At 41.7% G+C, this 12,160-nt stretch overlaps 1 protein-coding gene across 1 annotated transcript in view; it reads left to right on the top strand.

Moving 5' to 3' along the window:
• topbp1 (DNA topoisomerase II binding protein 1) overlaps positions 1-12,160 on the top strand; it is a 46,082-nt gene that overhangs the window by 7,513 nt on the left and 26,409 nt on the right. Inside the window, exons 11-14 of the mRNA XM_048265720.1 lie at positions 3,934-4,283; positions 5,330-5,502; positions 9,012-9,223; positions 9,937-10,289. Of these exons, the coding sequence (XP_048121677.1) occupies positions 3,934-4,283; positions 5,330-5,502; positions 9,012-9,223; positions 9,937-10,289 (1,088 nt within the window). The remainder of the gene's footprint in view (positions 1-3,933; positions 4,284-5,329; positions 5,503-9,011; positions 9,224-9,936; positions 10,290-12,160) is intronic.

The raw sequence follows: 12,160 nt of genomic DNA, 5'->3' as shown, positions 1-12,160 counted from the left end.
TTGGGGATGTGTGTTGGAGAAGCTTCCTGATTAAATAATGTGCTGTGTAGCAGGGCTTAAATTTCACTGCGGGTATTGCGCATAATTTGTTCAAGTCCCGCAACTCTAGCCATCATAATGCGAGAAATTCCCGCATACGCTTTTACAGCCTGTCTGATGACGTTAATATAGCCTAATCATTAAGTGGCGAGTTGAATTGAACATAGCCTCATGCAGACGCACACACACACGGAGAGAGAGAGAGAGAGATAGAACCACTTTGCGCTTACGCAAATAGGCTACGCTACCATGGCAAACTTTTACATCTGGAAAGAGCTCCTTGGTAACGATCCTGCTAGCTCAGGTCACGTCAACACTTGATCCCAGAAAGATTGTCTTCGACATGTTAGTTTTTTGAACATTTATTGTATCTAATGACATAGAAAACATAATAATTTGCATACACATACCGCACTATGCACAACTTTTATTCACTAGCGACTATAGCCTAAAACCGTCAGGTTGAAGGGGGGCTAATTACTCCATAGAATTACTCTCACGTATTTTCTTAAAGTGACAGGCACTCAATTACACCTACTCATCAGCAATGTGCACTCAATTGGACCTACACACCACATTAAAGATATGCCTAAGTGTAATAGGTTAAACGTCAATATGAGGCATTCAAATTACTAAATATGTTTAGCTACTAGTAATTACTAGTAAAATGCTAAATGCATTATTAAATAAATACACTCTATATGAATTCAAAAATATATGATAGAAACATATCACATAAGCTATCATTTTCAGTGTGTGTGGAGAGAGTCAAGCAGAATCTAGGATGTCCACTGTTGTGAATGATCCCACTACAGTATATATTACTGATGACGTCAGGGTGGTGGGGGCCCCAAAATCAAACACTTTTTTAAAAAAAGTATCGAAGAATTGAAATCGCAATTCTTGACTTGGTATCAGAATCGACCCCCCCCCCCCCAAATTGTATAAATCCCCCCTACATGAATAACCTAAGGGGGGAATTCCCCCCCATTTTGAAAAATGAATTTTAAGCCCTGTGTAGGTAGGGGCAGTGTACTGCAAGTATGGTGAAGGGACTTACTATTGCAAGCAGAGTACTGTATGTATGATGTATGTGAGTGATGACAGTGAAGATGTGTGTGTGGGCGGGAGGGGAATGGAGCAGTGACTGTGTGTGTGTAGTGTTCTTAACTGTTGGGTCGGGACCCAAAAGTGGGTTGCGGAACTGTTCTGGCTGGGTCGTGGAGCTTGTGGATAAAAAAAAAAGAAAAAAGAAAAAGACAAACCTGTCGAGTACTTTGAAAGGTTACATCAGGAGTTGAAGACTTCACAAATGTAATGCCAAACATCAGCATGCGCCAAAGAAGTAGACCTGCAGGTAGGCCTACTGTGCATGTCTTACCCTGTAGTTCACCGTATCTGTTGGTTTGAACACTAAACAAAAATATGGGTCGCGACTAAATGAACATCGGAAAATGTGGGTCCCAAAGCCAGACCAGTTAAGAACCACTGATGTAGAGGATGTGTGTTGGAGAAGATCCATGTTCCAGAATAGGTTACAGTTTTTGGTGTCTGCCGATGCTCTCCTGAAACACCTGGTATTACATGATGTAACTTCATTGTGTGAATTTAGTCCTACTGTTGGATTTAATGACATTTCAGAAATAAGCTACGCAACCTATTGGCAAACTTTTGCATCTGGAGAGAGTGCCTTCATTTTCCCGTTAGCTCACACGTCATGTTGGTCGTTCGTGAAGTGCTCACCAGAATCATAGAAATTAACATTGCAAGACACTTATCTCTTCTATGATCCCAGAAAGATTTTCTTGAATTTGTTAGTTTTGTTGAACATTTATTTTATCTAATGACCGAATGATGATAGACAACACAATTAATTTCATCCACCTATCCTTGCACTATGCGCAACTATGTTCCACTAGGGAGACTGAAAGCAAATTACTTTCACGTTCCTCTTAAAGAGGCAGTCAATTAGACCTACACACCACCAATGTAATGACAAGTGTAATAGTTTACAAATCAATATGAACTACTAAAAATGTGAGCTATTAATGCTATATAAATAAATGTGACTTGACTATAAGTAATTATGCAGATCATAAAATGCTAGAAATTATTAACAAAATAATGTTTATATGTATTCCAAAATATGAAATAGAAAAGTATGACATAAGCCATCATTTTCTGTTTGTGTGTGTGTGTGTGTGTGTGTGTGTGTGTGTGTGTGTGTGTGTGTGTGTGTGTGTGTGTGTGTGTGTGTGTTTGAGCAGAAACACTACTATGGTCTGTGCTCGAAAGAGATTTCATCTCCTCTAACCTGTTATTACTTGGTGTCGATGAGTCACTGCTTAGTTTAACTAAAACCTCCTGGTAATATCTATCAGGATGGGAAAGTGTACATTTAGTGAGCTATGGCTCGAAGACGGTGTGTTTAGTAGTTGCCTCAAGTCTGTTGCTAACAATTGGTATCAAGCCACATTGTGTAAGAGTTGTCTAGATTGGGCATAAAAGCCTTACAGTCACATGCAGAATCAGAAAAGCATAAAGTTGCTGTAAAAGCATAAAAGCCTTACAGTCACATGCAGAATCAGAAAAGCATAAAGTTGCTTTAAAAGCATAAAAGCCTTACAGTCACATGCAGAATCAGAAAAGCTGCAAAAGTATAAAAGCCTCACAGTCACATGCAGAATCAGAAAAGCATAAAGTTGCTGTAAAAGCATAAAAGCCTTACAGTCACATGCAGAATCAGAAAAGCATAAAGTTGCTGTAAAAGCATAAAAGCCTTACAGTCACATGCAGAATCAGAAAAGCTGCAAAAGCATAAAAGCCTCAGTCACAGTTTATGCAGAAAAGCATAAAGTTGCTGTAAAAGGTTTGCAACAGGCGCAGGCAATCACTCAATTTTGTTCGACGCCGTCACTACCCGACCCGAGTACTGCGCGTGATTCCGTCTGTCTCCAGTTCCACACACAGTGGGTTCGAATCAACCTCCACCTTGAAAGTGGAGGTCCCATGACCAAACGTTGATTGTACAACAGGAACGAAGATATAGCCAAACTTTTCCAAATAATGTTCCCAGACTCTAACATCGCCCAAAAATGTTATTTTGAAGGGAATTTTGATGACTGAAGTTATTTTTTGTAATTCGTGTAGGTCATAAATTGAAATCATAATGGTCATAAAAAGGTCTTAAAAAGTCTTACGTGTGACTGACTGAACCCTGCAGAAACCCTGATGTATATACAGTGTGTGCATATATATACTATACTATATATAATTATACTCTGGTATAGAGTATATAATTCCATATGCTATTTATTATACAGCTCTTCACTATGCTAGTAGAAACGCTCCGATGAATTGAATGGGATTTCCCAGCGTTCTTTGGTAAATTATTTACATATAATTACCGCTGTCAATGGCAACAGGTTTTGTGTTGTTGTCAATGGCAACAGGTTTTTTCTGATTTAAGTCTTTCACATCACTTTGTAAGTAGTCCAGTCACTTTCTGCAATGGAACTTCATTCAAAAGGGAAAGCAGACGGTTGATCAGCTTTTTTCTGAAGAATGGTGGATTCAAGTTCAGCATGTGTTGCAAACTATTTGTTTCTCAGAAAAAGCCACGATGAAACGGTAACAAATCAATGGAAAGAGACATATTGTGGAGTTTTTTTGGTTTTGCCAAGTAGCTGTATAATAAGCGGGATAATAATGCAAGTCATTACCGGAAAATAAGTCTGATAATTTTTGCTCTGTCGGGACTTATTTTCCGATAATGACTGGTGTTCTATACATTATTCCTTACATTATTATATAAGAAATATTTACAAATGAGGCAAATAATATTCTAGCATACCTATTATGCTGTAATTGTGTTATGCTCTTTTTGGTCTGCAGTGGAGCTGCCACAGCTAGATGAGGGCAGGACCACCATGAAGTCCAGCGACAGGCTATCTGTCCTGACCCCGGCTCCAGCACCAGCAAGAGCATCAGTCTCAGCTCCTCCAGACCCACCCCAGGACTCCACCCTGCACGAGCCCAGTCAGGGGGGCCTGTTTGTGGGGAAGCGCTTCCTGCTGGTGGGCTTTGGCGTAGAGGCAGAGGCCCAGTTGTCTCAGCTGGTGGAAGAAGGCTGTGGGAAGTTGCTGGTTGGCCGCAACAGGGTGGTGGCTGACTACGCCGTTGTCCCTCTACTTGGCTGTGAGGTGGAGGCCACAGTGGATGAGGTCGTCACAGATACTTGGCTGGTAAGAGGATGCCAGTGATGCTCTGTCATCTTTTTCATTACCTTAAAAAGCATAGTTATACCTAACTTACAGGGTTTTTTTAGATTCTTCACCTCATCCATATAAGGATATTTAGCATAAATTTTAGTAGCAGGTCCGTAACTTCCAAAGCTATGGAAAATAATACTTTGAGGTGCCCTGTGATTCAGATCTGCTCCAAAAATGTGGGTGGGTGCCAGTGGGTGAGGTAATAACTTACAAGGCAACCAAGACTAGGCTATATTGTGCACCTGCCTGAATCCTGAAACTACTATCAGTAGTTAGTGAGAAGTCCATATAATGAATAATCTTATTAGTGGATGTAGGTTTGTGAGGGTGCACTCTGATAAATCAAAGGTCATTAAAGTTGTATTAGTGTAATTATTGTATTATGTGTCATGTATTTATGGTTAGCGTGTTGTTTGTGTGTGCTGATTTGATGTGTTGGTCGTGTTTAAGGCTATGTGTGTGTTGTGTGTGTGTGTGTGTGTGTGTGTGTGTGTGTGTGGGCTGATTTGATGTGTTGATCATGTTTAAGGCCATGTGTGTGTTGTTTGTGTGTGCTGATTTGATGTGTTGGTCGTGTTTGTTAAGGCCATGTGTGCTGATTTGATGTGTTGGTCGTGTCTGTTAAGGCCATGTGTGTGTTGTTTGTGTGTGCTGATTTGATGTGTTGGTCGTGTTTGTTAAGGCCATGTGTGTGCTGATTTGATGTGTTGGTCGTGTTTGTTAAGGCCGTGTGTGCTGATTTGATGTGTTGGTCGTGTTTGTTAAGGCCATGTGTGTGTTGTTTGTGTGTGTGTTTGCGTGTGCTGATTTGATGTGTTTGTTAAGGCCATGTGTGCTGATTTGATGTGTTGGTCGTGTTTGTTAAGGCCATGTGTGTGTTGTTTGTGTGTGCTGATTTGATGTGTTGGTCGTGTTTGTTAAGGTCATGTGTGTGTTGTTTGTGTGTGCTGATTTGATGTGATGGCCGTGTTTGTTAAGGCTGTGTGTGCTGATTTGATGTGTTGGTCGTGTTTGTTAAGGCCATGTGTGTGGAGCAGCAGTGTGTCTTGGAGCTGTCTTCACACCCCCTCTTCACACCAGTGGCCGTGCTGGAGGGCAGGTCCCCTCTGAAGGGCTGTGTGCTGTCCTTCAGCCAGTTCACCGGGGCGGAGAGGGAGTCCCTCATTGAGCTGACCAAGCACCTGGGCGCCAGGTGAGTCGTCCATATGAGCACACACATGAATTAGATTAGATTCAACTTTATTGTCATTGTGCAGTGTACAAGTACAAAGACAAGGAAATGCAGTTTGCATTTCTAACCAGAATACACACACATTTCATGTTAGGCTGATGTAATTGAAATGTAGTTTGAATAATCTTTTTAATTAGGGCTGCAGCTAATGATTCTATTAGTTATCGATCAATATGTTGATTGAATTAGTTGTAGAAAATTGTGTGTATGTGTGTGGGGGGGGGATTGTTAATCAGCATTTCCTTTTCAAAGATATTATCCTCAAATGCCACGTTTTGTCCATACGCCAAGAATATTAGTTTACTGTCACAGAGCAGTAAGTGAACCAGAAAAATAGTTGAAACTGAAATTGGAGAATTTGAGGGGTTTTGATCAGCTGATACAAATATGAAGTCATTTCAGTGTGTGAAAAAGGAAAATGCAATTCAGCAGTGTGAAGAGATGTGAAGGCATGAGGTAGAGTAATACAGACATCTGTAAAACTGTTTTCTTCGGAAATCTACACTCATACCAGTATTACTCAGCGTGCCGTTTCACTCCCACGTGAAGCGTGCAGCAAGATTTGCTAGGAAGCCAATGACAGAATTAACAATTAACAGTAATTGGTGGGTGGAGGGCTGGAAGCTTTGGCCCAGAGTCTAGATTTCTAGAATTATACCCTGGTTTGGTGGGTGCAGTATCGTAAACGCAGTATTGCATTTTTGGCACTCAAAGTGTTAAATTCATACTTGCTTGGAAGTGAGATGGAAAAATCTATGCAATGGGCAACTTCTAAAAAAAACTAGATATCACTGCTTTTCAAAGCAGTTTCATCATGAGAATTTTAACTGAATAAATCATTTTCAAAAGATTTGATTAAGCAGTAGAATTGTCTTTTACCTTGCCTATGCCTTTGTCTGGGACATTATTTTATCGTTTTACATCTTTTTATTTTCATTCGAGTTCATTTACAAATGTGCATTAAAAATTTCAATGGATCTCATGAACCGTTTTCATAAACAGGTGCTCTACATCCACATCACACCCTCATCCTCCCCATATGCGCCGCCATGCATGCACACACACACACACACACGCACGCACGCACGCACGCACGCACGCACGCACGCACGCACGCACGCACGCACGCACGCACGCACGCACGCACGCACGCACGCACGCACGCACGCACGCACGCACGCACGCACGCACGCACGCACGCACGCACGCACGCACGCACGCACGCACGCACGCACGCACGCACGCACGCACGCACGCACGCACGCACGCACGCACGCACGCACGCACGCACGCACGCACGCACGCACGCACGCACGCACGCACGCACGCACGCACGCACGCACGCACGCACGCACGCACGCACGCACGCACGCACGCACGCACGCACGCACGCACGCACGCACGCACGCACGCACGCACGCACGCACGCACGCACGCACGCACGCACGCACGCACGCACGCACGCACGCACGCACGCACGCACGCACGCACGCACGCACGCACGCACGCACGCACGCACGCACGCACGCACGCACGGCTCACAGATGCACACGCATCTATCCAATACACACACACACACACACACACACACGCACACACATGCGCACCCTTATTGAGTCATCTCTGCCCGCATGTACGCACACACACACACACACACTTGCACCCACATTCATACACCTATGCCACTCACTAATACACAAGAAGGGGAAATAAAAAAAAAAAAGGTCAACAGCAATTAAAAAAAAAAAGGTCAACAGCAATTAAAAAAAAAAAAAAAAAAAATAATAATATAAAAAACATTACCAATACTTAAATAACCAGTATGTTGACAAATCACAGTAACAAGCTAGTTCTAGTTTATATTACATTACCGACACATCATAAACAAAGTTAAGCCATCCAGCCCCCCACGCGCGCCCACTCCGACAGCGAGTTTGGCATTTCTGATTTAAAATGTCGTACAGTTTGCTAATTTGGCCTCTAATAGTGGATAGTGTTATTAGGTTCTCTTCCAATTCAGTCAGTTCGAAATGTAACTTGTTTTCTTTAATAAGCGATTTTATAGTAGCCTGACGAGCCAGACCCACATTAAAATGTAGGGTCTGGGTTAGGCTAATTCAATTCTACACTTAGTTCTTGGAATGTTTTGAATTTCCAGTTTTTATGAAACATGTCTTTAAGTTGATTTATCCCCTATTGTCTCCATCTATCAGTTAAATGCAAATATTTGTTTTTAAATCAGGTTTTTGATGAATAGGTGAGTATACAGAAATGAATTTAGCAGTGCCAAACTTTCTCAAACAGTTTCGCCAAACAGATAATGTGTTTGCAACAGTTTGATATTTGATCAAAATGTTTGATAAATATGAGAGAGTGTAAAGGTATTGGGTCAACATATCCTGCTTCTATTTGTACCCAATGAGAGTCTGGTCTTCCCAATGACCATGATCGTATGTTTCTCAGTTGGGCTGACCAGTAATAGTGTTGGAAATTGTGAAAACCTAGACCATCCATGGGCTCAGGTTTCATCAGGGTCAGTAGGTTAATTCTTGGTTTCTTATTGGATCATATAAATTTTGAAATATGATTGTTCAGCTTTTTAAAGAATGTTATAGACAAGTAGCAAGGTACATTTTGAAAGAGAAAATTCAATCTCGGAAGGATATGACATTTATCCTCCCTAAAAGAGATAAAAGTGGTTTGGCCCATATACATAGATCGCTGTTGATGTCATTACTAAGGGGAATGTAATTCTTTTTAAATAAATCAGCTAGTTGTGGTGTGAAGTGTACTCCTAGATATTTGAAACCATCTGGTGACCATTTAAAAGGGTATAATTTCTGCCTTTCTTCTGTTGGGTTCAAGAGACATGCATTGGATTTATTGTAATTTATCTTGTATCCAGAGAATTTTCCAAATTGTTCAATTGTGCTATATAGGTGTGGTAAGGAATTTTCTGGTTGCTCAATATATAAGACTATATCATCAGCATATAAAGATAATTTATGATCGTCTTTGCCAATGTGTACTCCTTTTATGTTGATATTATCTCGTGCAGATGTTGCTAATGTCTCAATCACTATTGCAAACAATGAGCTTGACAGTGGACACCCTTGTCTCGTACCTCTCATCAAGTTGAACGGAACAGATGTCAAACCATTAGTTATAACTGCTGCTTTCGGAGCTTGGTAGATTGCCTTGATCCACTCAATAAAGTCATCTCCCATGTTTAACTTTTGCAATACACTAAAGAGGAAGTTCCACTCAACTCTGTCAAAGGCCTTCTCTGCATCCAAAGATAGAAGCAGAGAAGGCCTTTGATTCACCTTAAGTAATTAGTTATGTTCAGCAACCATCTAATACTGTCGGTGGAGTATCTTCCCTTAATAAATCCTGCTTGGTCTGGGTTGATAACTTTGGACATGATATTTTTCGCTATGATGTCTCCTTTGTTATCTTTATCATTGCAGTGTCCAGGACTTCTTTGTGCGAACAGCCAACCAGCGGAAAGGCATGCTGGCCAGCACTCACCTGGTTCTGCGCACACCAGAGGGGACCAAGTACCAGGCTGCCCAGAAATGGGGTCTGCCCGCCGTTTCACTTCGGTGGATCCTCGAGTCAGCCAGATGTGGCCGCAAGGCTGATGAACAGCGTTTTCTGGTGGATCTGCCGCCTTCCCCAGGTCAGAGTTCAAGCTCAAACGAGCATAGAGTTAATTGGCTACCTAAAATGTATGCAGTGCTTTCCAACCTGTTACGCTTGTTAATCCCTTAATCATTAGCAACTATTGATGTAGCTGTTGATAGAAAGAACAAACTCACACTTTTGAACACCAGCCTAATTGTTGAAATGTGTGTTTTCTAATTTAGGTAATTATTTATCATTGTCTTTAGCAAGTTTCCCATATCTAGCATTAACTGAGTGAAATAAAACACGAAAAATTGTGCATACTTAAGAATATCCAATAGTAGATTGTTGCACATGACCATGGGTGCTTAAAACTCATCTATATTTGCTGTAGATATAGAAGTGTGTTTCTAAAACGGATAGTTTCAGTCTTTAATTATGATTGGCTGAATTGTGTTTGATGCCGTTGTCAATTGCAGCACAATCTCAGTTGCCGTTCTTTTAATTTGTGAAATCTTGCCAGGTATATGTGGTAAACTATTTTAGAAAGGCAATAAGCGATTCGAGTCTGTAGGTTACAGAAATTTTAGCACAGCTAAAGGGGTTTTCTGCATTATTTATTTACAATGCTCCTTAGCTGTTCTAAAATCACTGTAACCTACGGCCTCTCGGTATAGTATGTGATTTGAAATGGTTGTGGCTTGGGGCTTAGTCATTTGGAGGACTTTTTCTCCCTGAAACTGAATCATGCTTCACTTTTATCATCAGACCGCAGTGAGGACAGTTTTGTGGGCGGTTCACAGAAACTCCCTGTCCCGGTGGTGGTCCCGTTGCCAACCAGACATTCCCCGGACGTCTCCCTACTCGGGCTGCAGAGTGGCGGGGCGGTGACCCCGCTGGACACTAGTCGTCTGCAGAGTCGGGCTGTCCGCTCCGCCCTGCGAAGGGTCAAAGGTCAAAGTGGATTAGAGGTCACGGAGGGCTCAGACACAGGAACACCACTGGGACAGGAGGGGCGGGAGAAGACCCCCCTTCTGAAAGAGCCATGCTCGTTCCAGCTGGACACACCTTCACGTTTTCTCAGCAGGGACCAGCTGTTCAAGCCCAACTTTGACACGAAGGTAAGTTAACATTACATAACATATATTTTATAACATAACATATATAGACTCTTTTGATCCCGTGAGGGAAATTTGGTCTCTGCATTTATCCCAATCCCTGAATTAGTGAAACACAAACAGCACACAGTGAGGTGAAGCACACACTAACCAGCGGCGCTTGGGGAGCAGTGAGGGGTTAGGTGCCTTGCTCAAGGGCACTTCAGCCGTGGATGTGGGCGTGGGAGAGCAGTGCTCAACATCTTTCCCCGCCCACATTTTTCTTACTGGTAGGGGATCGAACCAGCATAGGCCACGGCTGCCCACTTTCTGACCTTTCTGGCATACTAACCTTTTCATCTATATGCCGGCTTATCAATCAAAAATAAGAAACACCTCCAGAGCATTGTGTACACATGTTCTAAAATCACTGGGCACCCTCTTCAGTTTTTATAAAACATATATGTCACTATGTCGGCATAGGGAAATTGCCCCTCAGGGATTAATAAAGTTTTTTGAATTGAATTAAACTGAATTAACAGCATAAGCTACCTGCTAATTCACTACTGCCACTCTGTGTCGCCTCACATACAGACTACACTAACTAAACAGACCTTTTTGAACCATTTTCTTATACATGACATAATCTCAATGAAAGGCACCTGCTGACCCTCACAATGTTAGTGACACAAATAAAGTGAAAGAAAAATGCTATTAGCCAGATCCTTAATCCAGATCGAGATGATCATGTACAACGACCAAGAAGGACCCTCTATCTTGTATATACATTTTAAGTAAATTTGACCTATAATTCAGGGTTCCCACGGGTCATGGAATTTCTGGAATATCATGGAATTTCGGAAAAGTCTATTCCAGACATGGAAAGTCAGGGAATTTTATCATTTTTTGGGGAAAGTCATGGAATATCAGGGAATTTTGTTGTTAGCAGTTTAACATTTACTTGCCAAAATACATTAATACAAATATTTCCACAGAGAACTGGTGTATATCTGGTTATTAGCTTTACTGCTTGCTTGAGTAGCCCAGCTTTGGTTATTCAATGCCCCTTTATTCATCTCCCGCTCTACAAAAGTAGAAGATTCTTGAACGCTACGCGGCTGCTCTGAAATCATTAGTCGGTATTGTATTATTCATTATATAGTAAGCTTAAGTCATGGAAATTCAGTTTTTTTGTCAGGGAAAGTCAGGTGAAAGTCATGGAATTTTACATTTGACTTAAAGTGGGAACCCTGTAAAGTTATTTGTGCAGACGGACCCAATTACAATACACTTGACCCCTGTGTTCTGCATGAGCTTAGGGAAATAAACTATGTAGCTCTTTAAGGTAACAACGGTTACATTTGTGATGCGGACTCTGTAATATAGCTATAATATTGATATGGTTATGCAGTGTCGGTGAGCTCCCATGTACATGCCCCCAGAATGTAGCGCTCTAGCTGCCTGGCTACATTAGCTGCTGGCTGTTGCAACTCGAACTAGGTAAACACGATTGTTTTCAGTGGATTTCTCCTTTAAGTCAAGTCAAGTCAGTTTTATTTTTAAAGCGCATTTAAACATGCACAGAGTGCAACCTAAAGCGCTCCACAAACAAGACATATAACAAGACAAAAGATGCCGGATGGAGCGGCGTAGTCGCCAGCGTGCCCATGACATCAAGACATGACAAATACATTTAAAAAATAACAAATACAAAAAATGCCGGACGGAGCGGCGTAGTCGCCAGCGTACCCGTGACACCAAGACACACAACAAAACAAATAAAAAGTAAAAAAAATATATATATTTAAAAAGTGGGAAAAGTGATGTTAAAATTAGTCCAATTTCCAAACCAGCTGAAAAATGTCCAAGGGCAATGATGATCCGTGAAGTGTGAT

The sequence above is a fragment of the Alosa alosa genome, chromosome 16 (assembly GCF_017589495.1).
Source record: "Alosa alosa isolate M-15738 ecotype Scorff River chromosome 16, AALO_Geno_1.1, whole genome shotgun sequence".
Lineage (NCBI taxonomy): Eukaryota > Metazoa > Chordata > Actinopteri > Clupeiformes > Clupeidae > Alosa > Alosa alosa.
The sequence above is the reverse complement of the archived record's forward strand: the minus strand, read 5'-3'. Positions and strand labels throughout refer to the sequence as shown.